At 36.5% G+C, this 27,244-nt stretch overlaps 2 protein-coding genes and 1 non-coding gene across 5 annotated transcripts in view; all 3 read right to left on the bottom strand.

Moving 5' to 3' along the window:
- Window positions 1-1,063: 1,063 nt before the first annotated feature.
- Window positions 1,064-18,906, bottom strand: mpv17 (mitochondrial inner membrane protein MPV17). Of its 3 annotated transcripts, none has more exons than XM_044376242.1 (8): window positions 18,811-18,906; window positions 17,961-18,043; window positions 13,721-13,836; window positions 12,098-12,190; window positions 9,426-9,521; window positions 2,954-2,986; window positions 2,745-2,797; window positions 1,064-2,544 (listed from the first exon to the last, which is right to left on the bottom strand). In XM_044376242.1, the coding sequence occupies exons 2-8, from the start codon at window positions 18,031-18,033 to the stop codon at window positions 2,475-2,477; spliced, it is 534 nt and encodes a 177-aa protein (XP_044232177.1). In that variant the 5' UTR covers window positions 18,034-18,043; window positions 18,811-18,906; the 3' UTR covers window positions 1,064-2,474. The 3 variants fall into 3 exon arrangements, with proteins under 3 accessions (XP_044232177.1, XP_044232178.1, XP_044232179.1); XM_044376243.1 differs by having other exon boundaries at window positions 17,961-18,060; window positions 18,811-18,865; XM_044376244.1 differs by lacking the exons at window positions 1,064-2,544; window positions 2,745-2,797; window positions 2,954-2,986 and adding an exon at window positions 8,538-8,773.
- LOC122965832 lies at window positions 4,470-4,546 on the bottom strand. Its single transcript, XR_006398311.1, has one exon. It is a non-coding gene; the product is annotated as a small nucleolar RNA SNORD50 (small nucleolar RNA).
- A 771-nt stretch (window positions 18,907-19,677) lies between the features above and the next one.
- The window catches only part of si:ch211-243j20.2 (uridine-cytidine kinase-like 1), a 32,387-nt gene continuing 24,820 nt past the window's right edge, over window positions 19,678-27,244 (bottom strand). Inside the window, exons 9-15 of the mRNA XM_044376237.1 lie at window positions 25,862-25,960; window positions 25,576-25,669; window positions 25,170-25,232; window positions 24,152-24,274; window positions 22,904-23,011; window positions 22,539-22,695; window positions 19,678-21,888 (exon numbers count right to left, since the gene is read on the bottom strand). Of these exons, the coding sequence (XP_044232172.1) occupies window positions 21,812-21,888; window positions 22,539-22,695; window positions 22,904-23,011; window positions 24,152-24,274; window positions 25,170-25,232; window positions 25,576-25,669; window positions 25,862-25,960 (721 nt within the window). The 3' untranslated portion in view covers window positions 19,678-21,811. The remainder of the gene's footprint in view (window positions 21,889-22,538; window positions 22,696-22,903; window positions 23,012-24,151; window positions 24,275-25,169; window positions 25,233-25,575; window positions 25,670-25,861; window positions 25,961-27,244) is intronic.

Genomic DNA, 27,244 nt, shown 5'->3' with positions numbered 1-27,244 from the left:
CTATATTTTTTATATTTGTAATTAATTTAGATCACATTGTAGTTTTGACTTTAAAGGATCAAAAAATCCACTTTTTTGATTCAATGTTTTAAGACAACAATATACAATATACAGTATATAATAAATATAATAGTGAGTGTGGTCATTTTGTAGTAAGTACTTTTACTTTCAATACTTTAAGTACATTTTTAAACTAATAGTTTTTAACATTTCCTTAATATTATAATGCAGGACTTTTACTTGTAATCGAGTACTTTTAAGGCTTTGGTGTTGTTACTTTTACTTGAGTCAAAGATCAATACTTCTCATTTTTTCACATTTTTTGATGTTGCACAGACTAAATAATCAACTGAGAAAATAATTATCACATTAATCACTAACCTAAATAATCTGTAATTCCAACCTTATTTATAACAGTTTCAATGTTAAATTGAAATACAGCATTTAGTGTAATAATGACCTCAATGTTGTTTCTTTTTGTTTTTACCACCCCTCAGTAGAAACCAGCTTGAAACACTGAAGGTTTTTTTCATCCTTGTGCTTGTTAGGATACAAATGACAACATGACCGTCACAATCATACAATCTGAACACAAATATCATTATTATTATCATTAAAGGTGCTCACATGGTTCATATCAAACCCAACATGAAGTGTTGGCCTGTACTGAGTCCCGCTTGAACTGTGAACATTTAAACACATGAAAGCTTGATCTTGCTTCATGTACGGCTTAGAGTGCTACTGTATCTTCATTTAATTAGTTGGCATGCATTTAAAACACAGCAAGCCTGTGTGCTGAATGAAAAACTGAGCTCCAACTTTCTGGGGAGAGGCTCATAATCCCAGAGGGGGAAGACAATATTTGGCGGATTTTCAAAAGGATTCGTCAGACTTTTTCCGCTCCCTGTTATAGCCCAAGTGTGTTTGTGTAGGAAAACAGTTAATTTGGTTGAAAGCCGAGCTCAGCAGCCTCCACATCTCCCTCCAAACACCCCCCCCCCCCCACCCATCCATCCATCCACAGCTCAATTACCCACCAAAGTTAGTTAGGTCAAACACACCATTGACATCACCACATGTAAAACTTTATTAGTGTTTACCCCAGAGAGGTCTATGTTATTAAAAATGTGCACATTGTGAATAAAAAGACTCTGTACATTGAAAATTAAGCAAATATCTATAACTCTGATTGTCAACAATGCATCAATGAGTCCAAAATGTTTACTGGCGAATTTCTAGCAGCTTCAATGCAGCTTAATTCAAAAATATTTCAATGAATTTGACTTTTAATATCAAGTTTTGTTGTTGCTCCTTCAACATGAAACCAGACAGCTTGTTTCCAGAGTCCTGACTGATGTTTGTTACTTCATCTTCATTTATAACCAAAATCTAAACAAAACTAAGAGTCTTCAGTCATGCTTTTAGCTCTGTGAGGCTTTAGTTAAATGTTAACATGCTAATGTTTAGCAGGTGTAATGTTCAAAATCTTAGCTTAGCCTGTTAGCATGCTAACTTTTTTTTTTACTAGCACTAAACGCAAAGTACAGTTGATGACTGATGTGAATATTATTAGTTTTACTGGGATTGTCGTAAACACAAAGTATTGGACAAATAAACAATCTGACCTCATGATTGTGCAACAGTAACCAAAGATCACCAAAGATATTACAATTCATATTTCAATATGAATGTCTGTACCAAATCTCATGACAATCCATCCAACAGTTGTTTCAATTAACACCAAAACAAATGCTAACCTCATGGTGGCGCTAGAGGAGAAGTCAGAGGTTTCATCCACTACGTAACATGTATATCTGTACTGAATATCATGGCAACCAATTAGATAGTTGTTGAGATATTTTAGTCTGGATCGTCACTAGCGAGGCTGAAAATGGAAAAGAAAAAATAATTGTGGGAAGACAGTAACTAAATCTGAGGTATGTAAATGAGGCAGGTGGGTAAATCAAGTAGATTATAATACATTATCAAATATTGTGGAATGTATTGAAAAGCGCAGATTAAAGAGATGAAGAACATGTAATCTCAGTTTAAACTTTGCTTTACAATAAAACAAAAACATGGAACAATTAACTTTCAACAAATCCTTCAGTTAATTATTTCAAGTGATTAACAACAGATTAAACAACCAGTAGGTGTTAATATATGAGTGTGTGTGTGTGTGTTTGTGCGTATGTGTGGCTACACTGCGGCACCACTGCCAAATCCCATTTCCATAAATAACAAACTTTCACAGACATTTCTGCAAATGCAAGTTTGACTTTCAAGTGTGAATTTGTCATTCAGAGAAGACAAACATTTCTCCCGACCTTCATGAATGACTCAGTCACAGTTTTACACATCGGAAATATCAGAAGAGTAAGTAGCGTCAAGTAAACGAGACCAGAACGGCTCATGTCACACACTACAGATGAGTTTAAAATCATCATCATCATCAGGCTGGACTTGATCATTCTTCATATCTTATTGGCCTTCCAGGTCAGGTAGGAGTTCCAAGCAACAGCAACAATCTGGACGACAGCCAACCTGTAAACGAGAGGAATCAAACATTATGAACTTAGGATGCAATTCACCAAAATATCTGATAGTTTAATCAAGAGGAAATTAAGGATTTTTAAGACAATTAGAATATTTTACAGTTGATGTACAATTTAAAATAGTTCTTCTCTGCACTTTAACAACAAACTTTACTTTAATCAATGCAACTGATTGTTTCTGTCTCTTACCGGTGCTGCAGTGGGATGAAGTAGAAGTTGGCGATCTGGACCGGCGGCCACAGCTGAAACACAAACACGCAGCAGTCAAGTCACTCTTATGATTCACAATAAGAAATGATTTATTTCCATTTAATGGTTCATTAATGACTAAACAAGACACAGATATTCAGTTTACATGCAAATATCAATACAATTAAGAACCATAAAGGGAAACTTACATAGTAATTTGAGATCAGGGCATCTGTATAGTCCTGTAAAAAGATTTTAAAAAGTTAAAATAAACATAATGAGGAAAACATCAACAGTCACTTTCAATGAAGGCTCTGAGTCTGTTGGATATGTAGCTGAGAACTTCTTGGACAAAATGCATTTTGGTTCATTTCTGAAGGTTGAAAATGATTTAAGGTTGGAAGAAATCTCTCTGTTGCACATAAAACTGAAAGTCTACCATTTAGTTTAGTTAGGAACAGTTCAACACTGGTTCTGTTGACCATGTTTGGTCTGAAGTTGCAGATCGCTGAGTTTGTGTTAATATGAAATATCTGATTAGAAAGTGTAAAACTTTTGGCCTCCTGCTCAGGTCTCAGGTTGACTGAACAGTTGAAGCTGCCGGTGGGGGATGAAGTGAGAAATGTTGATGTGCTGAAACTCCAGTTGGTGGAGTTTTATTCCAAAACAGAGCAAGATGAAGAGAAGCTTTGAAGCCAAATATCTCCAGTATGCACCAGTATGGGAGGTCCTTCCTTCTCTGTCCTACATGACCTCCATTAGTTGGTGTTTGATACATATTCAGATACAAGAGTTTAAGACAAACAGAAAGAAAAAAAATACAGTAAGAATCTCAAATCTGCTGTATATATGATCACATGTAGATACTGTAAATGCACCCTAACCCTAACCTTAACCCCTAACCTTAACCCTAACCTTAACCCCTAACCCTAACCTTAACCCCTAACCCTAACCCTAACCTTAACCCCTAACCCTAACCTTAACCCCTAACCCTAACCCCTAACCTTAACCCTAACCTTAACCCTAACCCTAACCTTAACCCCTAACCCTAACCTTAACCCTAACCTTAACCCTAACCTTAACCCTAACCCTAACCTTAACCCTAACCTTAACCCCTAACCCTAACCTTAACCCCTAACCCTAACCCCTAACCTTAACCCTAACCTTAATCCTAACCTTAACCCCTAACCTTAACCTTAACCCCTAACCCTAACCCCTAACCTTAACCCTAACCCTAACCTTAACCCTAACCTTAACCCCTAACCCTAACCTTAACCCTAACCCTAACCTTAACCCTAACCCTAACCCCTAACCTTAACCCTAACCCTAACCCTAACCTTAACCCCTAACCCTAACCCTAACCTTAACCCTAACCTTAACCCCTAACCCTAACCCTAACCTTAACCCCTAACCCTAACCTTAACCCCTAACCCTAACCCCTAACCTTAACCCTAACCTTAACCCTAACCCTAACCTTAACCCCTAACCCTAACCTTAACCCTTAACCCTAACCTTAACCCTAACCTTAACCCTAACCTTAACCCTAACCCTAACCTTAACCCTAACCTTAACCCCTAACCCTAACCTTAACCCCTAACCCTAACCCCTAACCTTAACCCTAACCCTAACCTTAACCCTAACCTTAACCCCTAACCCTAACCTTAACCCTAACCCTAACCTTAACACCTAACCCTAACCTTAATCCTAACCCCTAACTCTAACCCCAACTCAGTAGTCAGATCCGTAAAGTTTGTCTCGTCAATGGATGATCAGCTTCGGGATAAAAGAGGTCATCATTGTCAAGCAAGGAACAACTTGCGCTGGGTCAAATGAAAAAGGCAAAGTTCATCCTCTTGCGCAGGAAAGCCAGGTATTTCACTGTAGAGGGGCACGTGATAGATATAAATATAGTTAATTAAATGATTATATATAAAACATTTAGTAGAACACACCTAACATCTTGGTTGATAAGAGCTTATTACTACATATTATTTCTTAAAGGATTTAAACTATGCATGTGAATGGAGAAGAGAAACAGAGAAAGTTAATGTGGTCAAACATTACTGGAGAACATGCCGATATTACCATGAAAAATATTATATATATGTGTAAGTGTACAGTTTAAGTACTTATATAAGTGAACATTTGTGTAACATCATAAAAAGTTCTATTAGTTTTCTTTCTTAATGATGAAACAAAAGGTTCTTCGTGGTAGATGTTGACTTTTTGACTCCACGGTAAATATGAAAGGTGTGCGTGTTGTTTATACACAAACAACACACACACACACACACAAAATCACTGTGTCATCTACTTAAAGGTCACCTCAACATGTCTCGACATATAAAAAACAACAAGCCAATGTTCCTGTTACAATCTTTTTTCTGTTAGATTCTTTTTTTTCAGGTTGAAACTGTTTTCTAATTATGACCAAACAAGCTTTTTTTGCCACCTGAGGTGAAATTACATCGCTGATCGCTGCGTCAGAGACTCGTCAAAATATTTCCTCCCACACTGAGGAGAGGACGGGACCTTTCTCACCTCGGCCGGCTGCAGTTAGCATGAAAGACATTAATATACTTTAGTGTTTTATATATAGCGGATATCATTTAAACTGTGAAGTTGGATACAACTTACACTAAAGAAAAAACTAAAGAAAGTTCAGTTTTTCCAAAGATTTAATGTTTAATCTTTCTGACATGTTCTTGGAGCAGTCTGACCACTGACCACAGTTTATTTTAATCATTTTGTAGTGCAGTCGCACTAGAAAAATGACAATAGTTTGTTTAAAACTTGATTTTTTTGAGTGTGCTGTTGATGTAGACAGATTTGAAAAATTAAAATAAATTGCACAAAATAAGAATTAAATTTTTGGGGAAACATTTAGCTTTACAGTTTATATGTAGACAGTGAATGAGTCCATCAATACCACACATTCAATAATCAAGACAATTTAGTGTATGTACTAAAGATATTTGAGTCAGTTGCTGAAATTTTGTTTTTTCTGACCTTCTCACTGAGCTGCAGTGATGTACAGGTGTACTTCAGGTACACTGTGACATCACAGCTGGGTGTGGTTACGGGTGCAACAGACTTAAAACCTGTTTAGCCTGGTACTAAAGGACAGGTTCACAATTTTTTCCAAATATGATCATTGAAACACATTTTCCTCCTGTTCATACTGACCATCAAAAGATCTCCTTTAAGTGAGATCTCAGTGTAAGTGATGTGGACAAAAATCCACAGTTCTCCTTTTGTGCAAAATTATATTCAGTTTATCTAAAGCTAATATGAAGCTTCAGCATCCAAATGAGTCAAATCAAGAGGATATCTTGATTATTTTCCATAAATTTCCCTCTTTTTGTTACATCCTCCCACTGCAGGTCAACAAGGAAACACTGTCCAGGAGATAATTTGGCTCTAAGGAAGTTATTCGACATTTGAAGATATTCACTTGATTTGACTCATTTGAAGCCTCATGTGAGGTGCATTGTAAGGTCATTATGAAGGGATCTTCTAATGGTCAGTATGAACAGGAGGAATGATTACAGCAAGAAAAACAGGTTTCAATGTTCATATTGGAATCAAACTATTGTTTTAAGACACACTTCGCAATATCTCGAAAATCCACTCTCTGCTTTGTGTGGCGGATGCTGAAATTCTAACACATGCCTTTGTTTCCTCAAGACTAAATTACTGTAATATCCTATTCTCTGGTCTACGTAGCTGCAGTATTAAAAAATTACAACTTGTCCAAAATGCTGCCACCAGAATACTATCTAGAATTAGAAAATTTGACCGTATCTCTCCAGTCCTAATCTCCCTCCACTGGCTCCCAATCCAAGCCAGATCTGATTTTAAGGTGCTTCTCTTAGCTTATAAATCTTAACATGGGCTTGCACCCTCATATCTTTCTGACCTCATCACCTCTTATACTCCCCCTTTGTGCACTCGAGTTTTCTCCTACCGAGCTACTTCTGTTAAAATCTTTAAATCTAGACTCAAAACATACTTATTCTTGCAATCATATGACCCGCCTTAAACACCATTGACATGGGTTGACATAGTCTTTTCCCTCACCCCATCTTCTTTTTTTTTTTTTCTCCTTTTGTGTGTGTCGTCCCTCCTCGATTCTCTGAATATTGGTCGATTGTTTTAACATTTTTTGCTGCTGTAAAGTGTATTGAGACATCCTGGTGTGATTTTGCACTTTAAATAAAATAAACTTTACTTTATCTGAAAAACTGTAAACCCGTCCTTTAAGTTTCTCTCCGTTTCGCAGAGTGAACTGGTTAAAGTCAGTCTGTTGTACAGGAGACAGGTGGGAACAACAGAGAACTTGACTGGAGCTTTAACAAACAGAGCGGCTCCATTAATTTTCATCTCACATTTCCTCAGTGCCGGTCCTGTTGTGTAATGAGCACATTTGTCATTTATTTTCTGTCCTTTCTGACATTTACCGCGTTGGCCTTTCAGGTCCGCACGTCTCCTCTCGTAAGTAATTGATGGAGATCGGCGGCACGTTGGGTAAGCAAGGTGGTGACGGACGTTTGAGCGGCTTGTACAAGATGACAGTTAGCTCTGACCAGGCATACAAATACACACTTCAACACACACACACACACTATATATATATATATATATATATATATATATATACACACATATATATATATTTATATATATATATTTATATATATATATATATATATATATATATATATATGAAGGTATGAGTCACTCTGGCTATTTCCACAGTCCCTCCCTCGCTCTCTTTCTCTCTTCTTCTCTTCCTCCATCACAGGAAATAGTTTCTAATAATAATGAGAGGTTAGTTTTGCAGGTCAGATACTGAACCAAACTTCCTCTCTGTGTACTGATGTTTACTTTTGGTTCTGTTCACAGAGAAAACATTCGACTCTTTGGCCCGAGAAATGACCAAGTCAAGTCAAGTCTAAATACAGAATACCAGGTTCAGTTAGATCAGAAGAAATGAAGGACCAGTACGACTAAATATCTGAAATACAAAAAAAAAAAAATCTTGTTCAATGGGTAAAAGTCATGTTGATGTTGAAAACGATTCATTTTGCAGATGTTGCAGCTGAAAGCCACGAGGAAGGCAGAACAGAGGTGAATGAGAAAGATTTGAACTGCTACTGGTGCACAAAACTGTGAATGATAAATTAAACTTAACCTTTTTAATGTGGCATTCAGGTGGTGTCGGAAAAATGAATTCCCAACTGGAAAAATTCACATGAAGTCAAAACAACAACTAAGAAAGTCTGCAAAAATTTTGGCACAAGTCTCAAGTTGACGTCATTTACACAGAAACATGGCAGACAAAAGTAAATATTTGGTTGATGGCAGTATTGCATATCAATTTTTTCCTCACATGTAATTTGTAATTTGGTTTTAGGTTCTAACCTGTTAATAGTAGAGTAACATGTAGAGTGACCTAGATTAGTTAGGAAAGTTATTTATTAGCATTAACCCTGATAACAAGTCAGGTAAAACAATATTTTTGTGGTTTAGGGAATGAACTGATGCAGCAAGTCTGGGACAAAATACAACATCTTGTTGTTTCCACATTATGACTTAAAAGCTCATGAACACATCGAAGTCAGAAGAACGACTTCCTGACTCGAGGAGCAAGTGAACGCAGCATAAGACCACATAGAATAAAATTTAATAACTATAAAATGATAAATATTGGTCAAAGAACGACAGAAAACCAGTACAAACAATAAGACCTACAATTATTTATCAAGTACATTCAATTATTGACATTTATATCCCATTTCTCATAGTATTATAATTAATATAATTAAATCAATTAATGTGATCTGGCCCCAGAAACATGGCAGAAAACTGATTGATTTGTTACAGAAATGAGTTTTTTTCCATCATATTTGAGAAAAACTGACACTTGTCCATCATCTGTCACTGAGCTTCCTGCTGGATCTGACAGCTTTAAAAAGATTAAACAGCTTCCTGCAGCTCAATCCGCTGTTGTATAACGTCTCTCTGTTCTGTCAACAACAGGCAAGAAAAATTAATTCACAAAAGTCTTTTTTAAGATTTTTTAATACCTTTGAAGGCCTTTTATGAGGGAACTGATTTCAATAATTCTTAAAACTTTCTAAGTCTTGCAGATACAAATATCAAAGCAAATCAAGATTAAATTAAAGACATTTTACTGAGTTTTTGTTTCTTATTGTTTTAATTCGAGTTTTAAAATATTTCATTTTATTTTCAGCGATGTTCTAGCAGAGAACAGAGCAGACAGTCTGTCACGCCTCATGAATGAGAGATGAGTCGAGGACACATCAGGTCAAACACTGAACTTCTACCTCGAGCTGGTTTTGACCAAAAGTCTCAAAAGGTTCAACAAACTGAAGTCACCTGGAAAATGTTGCTGCTCTGACACAGACGGGCTTCACTCGACACGAGAGTAATCACGTAGGGAAAACACTAAAAATGGTTTTAGACTATTTTAGTATTTCAAGGAGGACGGAGATTGGAAGGTTTGCAGGATGCACTAATGAAACTCAGGAGGAACTCCCCAAAGATCAAAGATGGGATGAAGGATCGTACCCAGGACCTCGTGGCTGTGAGGACCACGTGTCTCTGAGCCTCTGAGGGATTAACGCTACGATGTGGTTATTAATAAATCTAACTCACCCTCTTGAGCTTAGTGACGTTCTCCTCCACCGTCAGTCCGTTCAGAGCGCCGGAGATGGAGAGGAAAGCTCCCAAAAAACACGGAGCAAAACACAACTACACAAACACACAAATAAGAAAATAACAGGATCAAACTTAAACTGAGGGATTGATTTTTAATAGAAACATTAATGGGACAGAGCAAATAAAATAAACATATAAAACTGTGAAAAGTCTTTTGTGTCTCCAGTGTGAAATATGATAAATTGCCTCAAGTGATGTCACTTGAGTCAGCGTCGGCTGAAGAGTTTGAAAAAGTAAAAAAACATCTGGTGTTGGACAGAAGTGAGGTAACCAGACCTCTCTGCTCGTTTGAGGCTACATTAGCTGCTGCTAGCATTACACACCTGAATCTGTACAGTTGAGTGAATCGAGACCAGCTGCATTGTGGGTAACGTAGGCACCAGGTTTTGACAAGGAAGAAGACGACGCATAAAATGAAAAAAGACTGTTGCTGTGTCTCAAATTGTATACTTCTGTACTTACACTGAACATTTTGAGTGCACAAGTGCGTTCACACTGGGAAGTATGGGAAAATGCAGTGCACTGTGAGAACCCGGATGGTGCGCTCAAAAGGGTCAAAAAGTTGAGTGTGGAACTATGGACACTTCTCGTCTTCAATGGTCGCCATCTTGGCTACGTAGCAGAAGGGGAGGGAACACTTTTCAAACCAGAAATGGCGTCCGAGTACGTTGTAACTACGGTGAACATCACCACATTATACAAATGTAAGTTATACATGTGTTTTTAGCACTAAGCACCACTATACTGCTGTCAGATATAAGCAGTCAGTATGTTTATTGGGTTAATTTAGCAGTCTGTAATGATTTGGTAGCGCTAACGATAACACGAATGCTAACGCTAGCCAATGCTAATTTCCGGTAAGTGCACAACGGCTGTCCCTGCACACTACGCCAGTAATATATAGTGTACACAGTGTACTACACAGAAGTGTACTAACAAAAATATGTGATTTGAGACACAGCTTATATCTCTGGTTCTGCTGCAAACTGTCTATTGTACGGTGGCCCACAAGAGCAAACACAATGCAACTTAAGAAAACACATGCAAATATAATAACACAACACATTACAGTAACGACAGTGGAAGTGGTTCCAGAGGACACTTAAGAGAAATGAACACGTCAATAATTCATAAGAGAAACGTTGTTAAAACCCAATGAAATAAGATGAAAATAAGGTTGTAGCTTGTTGTCTACGTTACTACAGTAGGAAAGAGGCGTCATTTGTGTTTTAACAACATTTTCGCTTATGAATTATTGATGTGTTCATCTCTCTCAAGTGTCCTCTGGAAACACTTCCATTATCGTTTCTGTAATGTGTTGCGTTGTTATATTTGCATGTGTGTTCTTAAGTTGCAGCGTGTTTGCTCTTGTGGGCCACCGTACCTTTTGTGAGTCTGAAAACCTTATAGGAATAAACACTGATGATACTCAAAGAAGATTTTAAATAGTTGCATTCGAGAGACTGATTTGTGCTCGGCTGTTTACAGTGAAGTGACGCTCGCTGCTTCTTCCATATTAAACTTACATAAAAGGGTCACTTGACTTTCATCTGTTATTCAAGTATGACGCAGATCAACGCCGCAGCTGCATCACCTTAAATCTTTCAAATCACCAAATGGCACTTCAGATATTACATAGAGGGAGGCAGAGGGGAGCAGCGTTCAGTGTGACCACATCACTATTCAAGCGTAGGAGCGGACACTTTGCTGCAGTAAATATTTCATTAAAAGGCAGATACTGAAAGCTCTGAAGTCTTGTTCTGTGGTGGTTTTACTTTAAACCTGCATTTGTCCGGATGTGATTTGACTAAATCAAATACCAGAGGGCCTCTTCTTTGGTTTGTAGCATCTGATTTATTTTACAGTGTAGTAGAAGTGAGTTTTACGTGTGCATCTGTTGATAAAAATGGTCTTTATTCAAAATTGCATATTTAATTTCTTTGTGAAACTTGTAACTAAACATGAATTTAGTCTCAGTCAGTTTACAGAATGTGTTTTGTTCTTGTTTCCATTTGATTTGTTATCATATTTTCATTCTGGCTTCAATCTGTTCACTTGGTTGACTGATTGTTTTCTGCTGTTTTCTTCTGTACAGCACTTTGTAATCACTGGTTTTCATTGAAGCTACATAAATAAACTATATTCTATTCTGCAGCACGATATCACAGTTTTCTGTAAGATGTATCGACAGGCTGTTTTGGTGAAAATAATCTTTAGTTGCAGCCGAACTTTACAGCTCAGTTTCCTCCAGTCCAGCGTGATACGAGAAGATCGAATCAAACATCCACAGTTAAGCACTAGTGAGCTGACTCCACTTTGTTTCAGTATTATTACAGACGGAGAGATGAAGGGCAGTGAGGAAGAGGAGGATGAATAAAAGTCTTCAGCTGGACTTGAACCAGGGATGTTCATGGTTTTTGTCTGAACCCTTTAATCTACAGGAGCTCGTTCACAAGTTAATTTGATTTGGCTTCACCAAGCGGCAACAACCACGTTCATCTTTACATACAAACAATGGTCTTTACAACATGTAGCAGAAGAAGAAGAAGAAGGAGGAGGAGGAGGAGTAGAAGAAGAAGAAGAAGAAGAAGAAGAAGAAGAAGACTCACCTGATCAACCAGCATCTTCTTCATGGCGGCACTTTTACTTCCTCCAACCACCAGTTTGTCCAAAACTTTGTACCAGCTGCCGATAACTGGACCCTTTATTGTGAAGAAAATATATAAACAGATCAATCAGATGACATCAGTGTTGGAAATATATATTTTATTAATGCATTATGGCTCTAAAATAAAGTAAATGATGGATTTTGCACCTTAATAAAACAAACAAATTCAGTCTCATTAAAGGAACCTTGTTGTCTTTGTGTGGATGTTTCCTGCAGATTGATTGAATCTAAACTAACAAATATATTATTAATGTTTGGACGACTGATACATGAAGCATGAATTATGAAACGGCTCCTGGATGAATGAATGTAAATACAGCTGCCGGTAAACATGTTAGTTTAGTGTGTTTTCAAGTCGATACGTCGTCTCTCTATAATTTAAAAGGACGAGGCGGCTGATTGGTGGAGCATAAGACGATTACGGAAATATAAATAAAATGTTGAAACATGAAAGAACGCCGTCACACGAGTTGACGGGTGAGTTAAGACGAATTCACAAACATATAAAGGCGTGAATGTAACGTGGATCAGCGTCTACATGCACAGAAATATAAATACATCATTCATAAACACTTTAATTGTGCTTTTCATTTCCTTTCTCGTTTTAGACAAATAAGCAAACAGGCAACATTTAATGTACATATTTTATATAAAAATTCAAAGATGCCATTTACACCTGATCATTTAACATCCACATTATATCTGCTGCATCTTTTCATTTTAATTCACCGTGAAAATGAATTTACTGAGACTGGAGACGTGTTGGAGACGGCTGATCCTCTCCAGACATGTTTGAAGACATAAAAACACTTTGCTTTGAATAATAGTTTGTGTCTGATATGATTTTCAAACAAAAAAAGTTCAATTATCCAGTTAAAATGTCTCAAAATGACGTCCAGACTATGAATGAACCTGTGTTCGTTGAATACTGGGCTGTGATTGGCTCCAAAACAGTTGTGATGTCACAAATCGAAGGTGAACGCATGAAACTCAGATTTAAGGTGAACACAGAGAAACTTTCTAGTGTCAAACATCATTCTAGAGCTGCAACGATTCGTCGATTAATTGATTAGCTGATCAACAGAAGATTAATCAACTATTTTGATGATGGATTTAACGTTTTGAGTCATTTTTTTAAGACAGAAATACTCAAATTCTCTGGTTTCAGCTTCTTAAATGTGAATATTTTATGATAATAAACTGAATTTCTTTGGTTTGTGGACTGTTGATCAGAACAAAATGACATTTTCTGACATTTTAAAGACCAAACAACTAACTGATCAATTGAGACAATAACTGACAGATTAATTGATATTAAAAAATAATTGATAGTTGCAGCCGTACATCATCCTGCACAGTGAAGCTCAAACAGTTCAATGAAGTAATAATGAAAAAAAAAAACACATTTTTAAGTGGAGGAGATTTTAAAAACACTCACATTGGTTCATTCAGACATCACAAGTATATTTCTGGTGAATATTTGAACAAGTGTGTTAATAAAAATCATCCCGTCACAGTCGTACTTTCACACAACACATACAACACTTACTGAGAGGACACTCACCACGAAGAAGAAACCGATACTCATCATCTTGGCCGTCCGCCGCACGTTGTGATGAGCCAATCCTCGTCTCTCGATCAGCTGTTGGGAGATGACATCACCGACGCCCACTAGAGAGCCTGGAGGACAAACCAGAGAGAGAGGGAAACTGTGTCTCGGTCCGCCGATGATACAGGAAATATATTCAGGATACAAATGTGTTTGAACTGCAGCTACGAGAGAGTTTAGTCTCCTGTATTTGAATCGTATCATATATAGACTGTAAATACAAGCAGCCAAGTGGAAAAACTGGATCATAAAAGTTAGTTTATAACATTCATCACATCTCCTCATCAGTGAAAACACAACAGAACTGCTGCGAAGCCATAATCACATCCAGTTACATTAAAAGACAATAATGGTTATATTTGGTTTCACTTCTTAACTAAGTGCCACAAATTTGCCAATAATTTTTGGTCTGTTTGTCTGTAAACTGTTTGTACAATTATCTTACCAGAGAATGTTTGTGTATATTTATGCAGCAAAATCAATAAAATATAAATTGCAACAAAAAAAAAGGCTCATTTAGGTTATATTATCTATTTATTTGCTGTGAATATGGTGTCAATAATCATCTTCATTATTGATTCATCTGTTGATTATTTTCTCTGTGAAATCAATCAGTTGTTTGGTCCATAAAATGTCAGAAAATGGTGAAAAATGTTGAAGAATTTCCCAAAATCCAAGATGCAACTTAAATGTCTTGTTTTGTCCCGATGAACCAAAGATGTTCAATTTACTCATAAAATATTTAAGAAGCTGGAAACTTGTTTAAAACAATCAATACAAACTACTCAAAACAATTAAAACGATGATCGCAGATTAATTTTCAGTCGATCAAATAACGGATGCAGCTCTATAATATAATATAATATAATATAATATAATATAATATAATATAATATAATATAATATAATATATAATGTGGGCAACACTGTTCAACACTGGATTAATGCTGCAGTGTGAAAACAACCTGAGCATCAACGGACCAGAATGCATTGCAGCTAGAAGACATTTAGGTTCTGATAAACAGACAATGATGCAAGACGAGTAATGAAAACTATGTAAGTTTAGAATATTCAAGTAAACTAAGATATAGTGACAGACGTTCTAATAACTGTCTTGTCTTTCCAGTCGTCCCAGTATAGAATCATTTTCACTGGTGTCCTCACCAGTCGACTGTCGTTTCCTACAACTGTTCACATCTTTATTGTCCCACAAGAGGAAATTCTGTTTGCAGCTTAAAAATACAAAACCATGAAAATATGAACACAATAAAAACACAACGAGACAATAAAAGACGTTAAAAGTGCCGACAAGATAAACACAAATTCTTCTGACGACACTTTTAAAGTTGTATTAAATCATTTTTGGATGAGAAGAAACTGACACAAAACACCGACATAATATCACAGAATAAAGTTGCCTGTTTACAGAACAACATCACACATTATTGGAGTGTTTGTGTCCATCTGAGAATCCAATATTCACCAAAATAATGAGTTAAAAGAGGCTTAAAAGCTCAGAAGGTGATAATTCTCTGCAGGTTCGTTACTACAAGTGACAGATTTTCCATTTCATGTAGTAATTTGATCCAATTTTTATGTATAAATTAACTTAACATCTACACGGTGCAAGAAAACACAACCACAGCTGTTAATTTAACCCCTTTTAAGAAGATATTAAGTGTTAATTTTATGTCCCAGCTCATAAAAAGACATTAAACACACCGTCAGCTGGTGGGAAAAGCTGCCGTCCAGTAAATCTAAACCGTACTAACATTAAATCAGCCGCTGCAGCCCACGTACCACATAATGTAATAACAGACCAGCTGAACGAGACGTAACCTTTCCTTAAAATGTCACAGGAGAACTAATAAAGATAGTTGAGGTGACACACGTTCGCTTTCATAACAGAAAAATGTCAACTGTTCACCTTAAGAGCCATAAATACAATCATGTCCTTCGTCACTTTGACTCAGAGACGAGTTGATGGGCAGTAAAACGCCGAGAGAGACGACGGAGAGGACTTTAGTTTCAATCAATACTGTCAAACTCCTCAAATACAGACAAACAGAAAGAGGTGAAGTTTTAGAGGAAAGACTCAACAGAGTATCAAAGATGTCCAATCTCGAATCATTGAGGTTTCAAACAACTTAAAAACTTGAACCGAAATAACTAAACTACAAGTGAAGATTCAACTCTTCTTCTGTGAAAGTGTTAAAGTCTGTTTATCTTTAAGATGTTCAGACTAGAAGCAGGTGAGTCTCAACAGGAAGCTGCAGGATTTTAAAACTGGTGGATTATAAAGATTTTCTCCTTAAAAAATTATGCAACTTGCCAGAAGCTGATCATGTTAATGGTTATCAACGCGCTCGAAAAATAAAACTAAATATCATCATCATATATAAACATGAAGCTTCCAGCATCCAGACGTCAGTTTAAAAAGACAAAACCATATCTAAAGCATCCGGGGCAATAGCATTAATTATTATAATTATTATAATTCTATTAACACTATATGTATGGTGAGCACAGATCAAGGATCCCTAAACTGCACATATATGCAGTAACTTTTCAAACTGAGAGACGACAAATAACAAATATTTAAAACTAGATCAATTAATATTTTCTACTAAATATAACAACAACAACCAAATAGAAAATATCACAGTGACACTACTTATGCTAATTTAAAATATAAATAAGAAAAAATATAATCTCAATGATTGGTGACTGATTTTCTTCTTCAGTGAGTATCAGATGTTTGATGAGCTTTGTCTCCATCTAGTGGCCATAAAACTGTAAAACACTGAAGCAGCGACTCAAACACTCTCATGTTTGTGTTCACGACACATCCAGAATCTGACTGGAGACCAAACACTGGTTTTATGTTTCACAAAAATATTTTAAACTGCAAAAGGAGGAAAAAAAGAAGAGAAATGAGCTCAAACTGAGACGTCTGCACATTATTAAAGGTGCGTTCAAGGACCTCCAGTAAGATTAAAACTCAGCATTCAAACATTATGGAACAAAACAATGTGTAAGAAACAGATTAAAGTACATTATACATAATATATCAGCTGTTAGGAAATATTAGCTGCTACAGCTGAAACAAAATGATTCACCAACTATTTTAACTCCGACATAATGTTCATATTTTAACAGCATCACTTCATAATAAGTCTTTATACCAAACTTCTGAGCCATGAATCTATTTTTCCATCATAAATACTCATCAGTCATTAATAAACTGATGATTAATCCTTAGAGAAGTTTTCAGAAAACAAAAATAGTTTTTTAGGTTTTACATTATTTGTTCTGATGCTAAAACAGGAGAACATAAAAGTCATAATTAGATTACGATTTATTGAACGTTATTGTTTATTTGTGAATAAAAACCGGTTAAATTTAACCTGAAACACTTTATGTATAAAAAAGTATTTTTTTATATTCTGGGTCACTTGAGTTAAAGAAAATTAGTGTTTCGTGTATTTTTATTGCTCTCGATTGTAAAAACAGGTCAAATATGAACCGTATGTAGGCGTAAATAATCGATTAATTGTTTTGAGTCATTTTTAAAGAAAAAAGCCCAGAATTCTCTTTATGTTTCTCAAATATGAACTATGAGTTACTTTCAGTCTCTATGACAGTAAACTGAATATCTTTGACTTGTGGACTGTTGATCAGGACAAAACAAGATATTTGACAACCTTTGGAAAACAGTGATCAGCATTTTTCACCATTTCCTGACATTATATAGACTAAACAACTAATTGATTAATTGATAATGAAAACTCAAAACACATTTCTGAGTGGAGGAGCTTTAACATGTATAAACTTTAACTTTTTGTCAGTTTTAAATGATTGTGACGTGGTTTTACAGTCACTAATAGGGACTATTTTTAAGACTCAGATTCATACGCATATTCACCAAACCTCTAACATACTGTAAACTGACTTTCAGAAGACAGGAAGTAACTTCAGGACCTGTTCAGCCTCTGAGAGACTTTCAGTCTGTAACCTGTCAGTGATCTCTCAGTTCAAAGGCCTCTTTTTGTTGACTTTGAAACTTAAAAGTTCACTCTGTCAACTGGAGCAAAGGTCACAGTATGTGACCCCAGTACACCAGTTCAACAGCCTAAACCAGTAGACTCAGTCCAGTATTCTGTATGAAGACCTGAAGTCTGTGAGTTTTTCCTACCAGCCGTCACTATCTGGACTGTCCAGGGGTATCTGTTCATCAGGGCCTGGTAGGATCTCCACAGACCTGCCATCCTCCCTGATCTGGAGGGAAAGAAACACTAAATAAACACACTGTTAAAACCTTCATCTCACCCCCCTCCACCCCCAACTAACCCCGCCCACCGATAACCAATGTGACTCAAATCAAGCGCCCCTGCTCTGCTAATCTGCTCCGTTATATTGTCGATTACAGTTTGTTTAACTAGTCTGCTTCTTTCAGAATAAACTAGAACTAACCTGCTTATAAAACTGACAACTTAACATATATAACTTTATATATACCATTAAAAACACATAATAATCAATATGAAAAGAAAAAGGTGCTTCATGTCTATAAAAACTATCAATAAAATTTTAAATTTAAGTCAATTTCGATATAGTTTGTTCAGCCGAATTAAAAAGTGGCTTTTAAGAGTTAAAGTAAACGTTTTAATCTGGCTGTGACAGATAAACAGACTTAAAATAACCAACTAAGCTTTAAAATGTCAGATTTTTCAATGACTTTCTGTCTTGCGGTTGAAAACTTGACTGAACTACGAGTTAAATATTGTCTGGACGTCTTTATAATAATAATAATAATACGACTATAAATCTGCAGCAGCAGTTTGTGAATCAAAGAAAGTTTCAGTAACATCCTGAAGGAAACAACCGGTGACATCACGACTCTGTAAACGTCCGTTAAAGTCTGACAAGAGTTCACAAACAGCGACTCACTACTGTCACCATCACATATTCATCTGCTTTAATGTCTGTTAACGCTCGATATAAGAAAAAACAATCAATAATTAGTGAATGAAATGCGCACATGCCTGTTAATGAGCCTCCGCTGTGTGAGCTGCCGGTGATGCCTTCACGTCCCTTCAACCGGCTCAGACTTCTGGCTTCCTGCTTTAAAAAAAATAAATAACAAACAAAAAAAAACTTCACAAATAAATGAGGCTTGTTTCTTGAGTTGCAAATTATAAATTCAATAAACAATATTAGAAAAAGTAAACACACTGATTTAATTTTTGGTGATCAGGAGGATCAGATCTCTTCTTGCCGAAATTAAACTTATATAAAATTGCAACGGAATTAGAAAACTATTATACCAAGAAAAAGAAAAAGAAAGAAAAAAGCCAAGAGAACTAAAATAAATTAGATTAAATTAAAATGCCTTTATATTAAATTTAAAAAATAAATTAAAGATGCTGCACCAGCATGTTACTGCTCAGTCAGGTGATATTAATAATATATTTTAATATTAAAACAACTGATTGATTAAACAGTAAAAATGAGTAAAAAAAAAGAATTTGCTTCTGCACATCTTTAAGAAAGAAACAAATAAATGTGTTATATTGTCAGTTAATATGGCTTCAATATAATCTGCCATTATAGAAAAAAAGTTAATAACTTTTAAATTATTTATTTTATGTGCATAGAAACAAACTTTATGGAGTCTTCTTCTTTTCTTGTAAAGAATGAACATTTCTTACTCACCTCGTCCTGTTTGCCCTTTGGAAGCTCATAACTGAACAGCAAACGTTGTAAAAAATGATAATTTCCTACAACACATAAACGCAGCACGGACACTGCAGAATGCGTCACATCCGCTGTAAACAAGTCAAACTAACACAGAGCCTCCTCTAGTGGACAAAACAAACACTTCACACACAACCGCTCCAAACAACAGGAAGTAGTTTTAAGTTAACAGTTTTATTCTGTACAGAAGTGACGTCGCAACAACTAAATTAACAAAAAAAAAAAACAAAAAAAAACAAGCGACAGAAGCTCGTTAAGTCACCAAACACAGATTTACCTAATAAACATTAATCACGGCTGCCTTCCGCTCAGGTATCACTTCTACCTGCTTTAAGTGCTTCAACAAATGAAAAAGTCTCGTTTACATATTAAGATTTGCCACAAATTTAAACAGTTTCATGTAAATCGCTGATGTCAGAACAAACAGAGCAGAGAAAAGTGATTATTTGTTGTAATAAGCTCTCAGTTACATGTAAAAAAATGTTTATTTTAAAGCTGGACAGACGGCTGGATTTTTACAGAACTGATGATACGATGCATTTTTCTCACATTTTGACTTTTTCTAGAAGAAAAAGCAACAAAATTCACTGATGATGAATTTTGTTGTCAGTAAGGCATCATGTAAAATATCAGAACTGAAGCACCTGAAGTCACATTATTCAAGTAAAACTGTTATTTACAAGTCAAACTATCCAAAAACAACAACAATTAAATCCGGTAATGTTTGGATAAATGGCTGTAATGTAAAATAAATCTGTAGATTCTTGCAAATGACATAATAAATAAATAAAAACATTTTTAAAAAAACAACAAGGAAGCCGGTTTCTGCATTATATTCAGAAAAAAAAAATATAGAAAAATAAAAACTTCACACACATGACAAAGTAAATGTGGAAATACCCATCTGATGGTAACACAAGTGCTGTTTTGTTTATCATCTTTAATTGATGATATTTGACTCCTGGTTTATTTTTACATCACTGGTTTCTACGCAGCACAAAAGTCTGAGAAGCGAGCTGAACGTTGACTTTATTAGCAGCGAAGCAAAGTTTAATATTCTTTCTTTAAAGCAGCAGTTTAAGAGTTTATTGTAACTTTAAAAGGACGAGTTCACAGTTTTCCCAAGTCTGTCTTATAACAGCAGTCAGGTATAAACACTGAACATACAGACGGAGAAACACATCAAACACAGATGTTTCTGCTCATCACTGAAGGCTTTGATGAGGATGAAGATGATCTCCACCCAGCTGACACATATCAAAATGATATAATATAAACTTTCATCTGGTCTCTGATGCTGCTGTTTATGTTTCTTTTTGTTGTCGGGCTGTTTGTTTACTTCCTGTCTGCAGCGCTCAGGTCTCCTGTCCTGATCCCAGTGAGATTAAATAAAGGTCGTATATATAAATACGTTAATATCTTGTAGAGGAATGTTGATCATCACTGGAGGCTGGTGCTGGTTTGACTCCATACTGAGACACTTAATGTTGGTTTTTCCCTTTAATTTGTCTCATCATCTGCTGGTTTTGCTCTGCTATAAGATAAAATATAAACTTTTAAACACATTTTTTTGCACAAATAGATAAGCTGATCTTGTAACAGCCGTGTTCATGTCGACACCTGACTGCTGTTATAAGACGGACATGAAAAACAGTGAACTCGTCCTTTAAAAAGAGTTTTTAACATATGAAGGATGTTTACAACCTGACAGAAGGAGCTCTGTGTCTCTGCCGTTGTAACCGACTGCAGTAAAATATGAGAAGATTTAAAAAAGCTGATAAATAAAAGTTGTAACAGAGAAATAACTGACGATATGAGAACGTTTCCCCTCCATCGTCAGTCTTCTGGTTCAAGTATGGAGCTTTGTTTGTTCCCTTTCAGTCAGAGTCGCCTGAGATAAAAAGAAGTTTACTGTGCAAAAAAAAAAAAAAAATCCTGGAAGATTTTCAAGGTTTTTCCAGTAAACTGACAGTTCGTCTACGCAGCTTCAGCGACACATTAAAACACATTATTACTGAAAACATCCAGGTCGAGCCTTTTTCATCATTGCAGCGGAATAATTACAACTTGAAATTGTCTTTTTTGGGGAAAGTCATCCAGAGCGGAACCGGCTGGATGTGAGAAGGTAACTCTGTCAATAGAGGATGGAAGAAACCACTGAACCCAGTCTGGTTTTAAACTGGAAATCTCCGTCAGCGTCACCTCGTCGGTCAAGAGGACGTTGATGGAGCGGTGAGAGATGGATAAGTGCTTTTTGTAACAACCCTCCACTTCTCTGATTGTCTCTCTTCAGAAGTCCATCCCTTCATCGCTTTCACACCAGTCTGAAGGAGCGTCGGTGCCAAAGTAACGATCGCCGAAATTACCTTCAGAGAAGAAGAGAAGCAGGTGAAATGAGAAATAAAAGACAGACAGAGGAGGTTCTTCAGATTAAGACCTGCAGACTCAAGTGGGAGGCAAAAGGTGAAAGAAGACCAGCAAGTTTGCCACAAAAACAACAACAACAACAAAAACAACAGCAGGTGATGCAGCTGTAATTATGACTGGATTAGGAGTGAAAAACTAGACTCATAAACGCGCTCCGGTCTGGATTAAGATCAAATCCAGCTACCTGATCCAGTTCAAACTGGGCTTTAGTGTCATTAAATTAAAAACATCAGCAGCTGTTTCATCCAGATGTTAAAGGTGACGTTAATACAGCAGCTCACAGAGCAGCAGTGTGGTTTTAGTGTTGATTTACTGGTTAAAACCTATTTATGGATCCATATATATCACCTTTTTTTTTTCTTCTTACATTGAGGGTTAAAGATTACCCATAAAGCTTTGCAGCAGCTGGTTCTCGCGTTCATAACTGAGCTGTTGAGCTTTGACAGCACTGCGAGGTCAGTTAGGTTTCCTTTGACATTGACAGAGTCACTGATGATCACTGTCGGTTCATCACTACGAGCGATGCCTTCGACATTAAAACACTGTAATTTGATATATTTTTATCATGATAAGTATTGATCCTCCTCACCGATGCCCGGTATGATGTGGAACTGGTCGTTGACCTCCTTGTCTACGGCCGTGGTGATGATGCGGACTTTAGGGAAGGCGTAGGCCACCGAGTGGACGCCCATCTCCGCCATCAACAGGGACAACAGGAAGATCTTATCCTCCGCTACGTCGTGGTCCTTCACAGAGGAGAAGAAGAAGGAAAACACCAGTGAATGGTTGGATGAATACATTTACTACTGCTGGTTGAAAAGCTTAACAACGCTGCTGCTGAAAACACACTTCTCATTGGCTGTTTAAGGTTTTTCAGCATATTTGTGAAGGAAAAGTTTAAACTGATCTTCAGGTTAATGTCTCACACTGAGTCGTAGAGTTTTATAAACCTACCAGCAGAACTCTGACGGCCATCAGAGCAGCGGCTCCGGTGGACACGGTGCTGTCCATCAGTATGACGTAGTCTTCACTGATGTCTTTGGGCAGACGAAGGTAGTGAAGCTGGAAGAAGGAAAGGAGACGGTCAGTAACGTTAAAATATCCATTCACCAATTTAACATCCTATAAACACCGTCAGACTCCAAATGGACAGTTTAAAAAAACAAAATGAGCAGATATGTCGTTCTACTCATTCGTCTTTCTTGTCTAAACTTGCCGCCTACATTACGTCACCTGCATTATGTGGAAGTGACATCACAGCTCCCTCTGGTGTTAAACTACTTTTACACATGTGCAGTATTATTCCCAACAGCTGGAAACACACTTTAAAGTGTAAAACTTTCCTTTAAGAACGTGCAGCTCTGATAGAAACCAGAATCACTGAATCAGACTGTTATAATCTGATACAAATGATTAATTATTGACAAACACACCCTGAAACAGCTTTTACAGAGAAACAGTTTGCTTAAAACATGACAACTAGAGCCCGAATAAACCGTATCAATCAAAAAACTGTAGAGAAATACCACAGATATGTTTTCAAACTAACTAGGAGCAGTGACGAGTCTGTAAAACGTCCAACAATCAAACAAATTTGAGGGAATCTCAGCAAAAATGCTTATTTATTACGTGGGTTGTGTACATACATAATATTGGTTGATATGTAGTTAACTGATTTTTTTAATATCTCAACTATCAGTATTGGTATCAGCAGCTTTCTGCCTCCATGATGTCGGCTGTGAAAAGATATTTAAGCTGAAAGGAGAATAAATGAAAAGAAAAGAGCAAAAGTGTTGTGATATCAGGAGCAACATAAAGACACTTAAACTTTATTAAAACATTTGCAGATGAATGATTGAAACTAAGATGACAAAGATATAAAAGCAACATTACAAGACAGTCGTGTAAGAGAAGAAACTTTCAGACTGAAACAAAGCAAAGCTGAAATAAGTGGAAACGTTCTGCACGACTGACTCTGTTCTGTGGTCGAAAATGGGTTTTTTAACACTTAACTGAGCACTTTGAACCTCGTTAAACCACATTTCATCTCTGAAAGGACGAGATGAGAAGTTCCTGATGGTTAAAACTCTCTCACCTCTTTGTTACAAACGTATTTCATCTTAAAAACGGACAAAAACACAGATTATTATTACTATTATTATCATTATTATTATTATTATTATTATAATTAGACTGTCGTACCTCTGGTTCACCTGTGTCGTGGTTGGTCTGGATGAGGATTTTTCCCAGTCGGATGTCTTTACACACGGCCATCAGAGCCTGCTCCATGGTCTCGCCCGCTCTCAGGATGGAAACACCCGTGATCTACAAACACAGAAGAAGAATTTCATGTTTTGGTGTTGAGGAAACGGGAACGTTGTCATACAACAACATATCTGAATGAAAACATCTCGCATCAAAGATTCTTCTGGTAGTTCAAAGACATCAAAATCAAACATATACAAGACACTGTTGTTCTAGATCGTAATATTTAAGAAAATAACTAACATAAGAGTTACATCGTTTAATATTCTATATTTTTTATTATAATACACACTCATCATCTGTATTTGCACTTTATTTTCCTCATAAATAATTCTTTCTATGGCTGGAACTAACGATTATTGTTATTATTGATATAAACTGTCAGGAAATATTGAAAAATGTCTGTTTTATAATTTCTAAGATCCAAAGAAATTCAGTTTACTATCATGTATGAGACAGAAAAACTTCAAACCCTCACGTCTGAGAAGCTGAAACCAGCAAATGTTTTTGACATTTTATTTAACAAAATGAGTAAAATGTAGGGATGCACCATATTACGTCATCAGTGTCTAATAAACTCAAAGAAAACTCTAATGCTGCTCCAACTCGGCAGCTTCATTAAAGTTTTAATGCTGAGCTCCTGAACTCCAGTCTTCCTGAGTTCTTCCTTCATATATTGTCTTTCTTGATCATACATAGTATAATCTATGCTTGCATGTATAATAGTCTCCTCAGCCAGCTGGAAAAATATATGTGCATGTATTGGAAACAGTTGCAGATTAATTTCTTCTTCTTCTGTCTTCCGTCGCTTGTTATACTCACAGATGTAAACTGTAGGTTGACGGTGGACTAAACATGGACTTTAACTTAGTGACTACAAAGACGTCGTCAGTCAGTCATGTATTACTGTTCCTTCACCGCGACGAGGTGAACAGCAGCATAAAAGCAAACTTACTCTTTTACCGCTCAGCCTCTTGCCTTCATAGGTTCCACCCTGAGGCGTCTCCACAGATATCGGCTGGAGGACAGAAAAATATATTAAATACAGAATAAGAAATGATTGAAAAGACACGTCGTCTTCTAAATCCCCATAATTCACCTGCCACTTTAACTCCTTTACCAGGCAACTGGTTGTTTGGAAACGAACACGTAATAAACTGCTGATTTATGCTCAAACTTGTAGATTAAACCTTGTAACTGGGTCAGATTGAAGTTGGATCAGGTGGGGAAAACAAACCAATTGAACCAGTATCATTACAGAAGAGAAAAACATCCTGTACTTGTTTATTCTGCAGAGATTCAACCTTCAAATGAGCTCAAAAGTTCAGTTAATAATCTTCACACTTGTATGACAAACTGACCTTGAGAGGCAGGAAGGAGAGGGCATGTTCTATCAGAAGCCTCATTAATCTCTTGGAGTAGAAGATAAACTCATCTCGGTTCGTCTCCTTGTTCCTACGAAAACACACACAGAGGACGAAGAAGAAGAAGAAGAAGGTAAGAAAACAACTTGTGCAGCATCTGCTCCCAAACTCTGAGTATTGAGTAACAGATTTTCAGTTTGACAGTAAATATTATGTGCAAAATTTCTTTTTTTTAAAGCTAATTTCTTGTGAAATGTGTGTGTGTGTGTGTGTGTGTTCTGACCTGATGATGGTGTGCATGCCGCGGACCTGTGGCGTGCTCTCCATCACGCTGAGGGTTTTGGGTAACGGTTGCCCCTGATGAGCCGAAGCCAGAGCCGATCTGTGGAACGAACAAACACAAAGTTATACACAAACACAGTGACTGCAGGAGAGATAACAGTAACATACTGACGCAGCAGGAAAGAACCAATCAGATCGCTTCATTAATTTAACTTCTGATCCCAGAGACTTTTTAATAGAGTAGTTTCATACTGGTTTCATGATTATACCAGTCAAAGTATTAAAGTATGATGGAAAACAAAGGAGTGAGAAGCAGGAATAATTTATTATAGATTTATTTATTATTCTATCTTTTTTCTCAATATTCTCCAGTATTAATACAATAACTCCTAATAATATCAACCTGGATAAATCAATTAACCAATTAAAATTGATTAAGCAATTTAAAACTAACACTCGCCCCATGATGAGACCATTAGCTTCTTAGCTACTGTAGCTAACAGTGATGACTGTTTATTATACTGCAGGTCTGACTGAAACAGATTTAACAGTTGCTTTAATTTGACAACGAGACGTTTTCCTGATTCATTATATGGTTACTATGACAAAATAAACGCCGTCTGCTCCTCTACGTTATCAGTCGGTTTGGTTGATCTGAAGAAAGCTGCTGATTTGTTAACGAGTCGTCGGGCTAATTGACTCTTTTTTACAACGTTTTGTCAAAGCAGGAAAAGCACACGTGGAAGTAATAACATTAACGACGGCTGCGTTACATTTATATGAACCAGATCCAGCCACTAACTGACACGGCTTACTGGGAGACCATTCCCAGTTACACCTGAGCTTTTCCTGCTTTGACGACTCATCATATCTGCCATGATAACTATTTATCAAATAAAAAATAAAATAATGAACTACTACTAGCCTCTACATACAGCATGTTGCTTCTGATACACATGTTAGCTACCTGCAGTTCAAACCAGATGATTTATAATATGTTGTTTAAAGAGTTTGGCAGATATGTTCATCTGCTGATTATGTTGCTCCTTCTACAAATTAAGCCACTTCCTGGTGTTTTATGTCAGCAGGTGGAACAGATTGTCTTTATTTCTGTGCAACTCACTTTATAGACATTCCTCGTGTATCATTCTGAAGATTGTTGTGTTGTGTGTGAGAATATCTAGAGCCACTAAACTGGAGTCTAATTCCTTGTATTTTTATGACATATTTGGCCAATAAAGATGATTCTGATTCTGTAGAGCATCAGTCTAATGTTCAGTATCTTTGTGGGCTCCTGATTCTGCGGTTAGACGAACATGTTTCTTTCTGCTTCGATGGCTTAGTCAAGAAGAACGATCAGTTGTTTCTTGCCGTGCTAACAAGC

The sequence above is a fragment of the Thunnus albacares genome, chromosome 16, assembly GCF_914725855.1.
Source record: "Thunnus albacares chromosome 16, fThuAlb1.1, whole genome shotgun sequence".
In the NCBI taxonomy this organism is placed as follows: Eukaryota; Metazoa; Chordata; class Actinopteri; order Scombriformes; family Scombridae; genus Thunnus; species Thunnus albacares.
The sequence above is the reverse complement of the archived record's forward strand: the minus strand, read 5'-3'. Positions and strand labels throughout refer to the sequence as shown.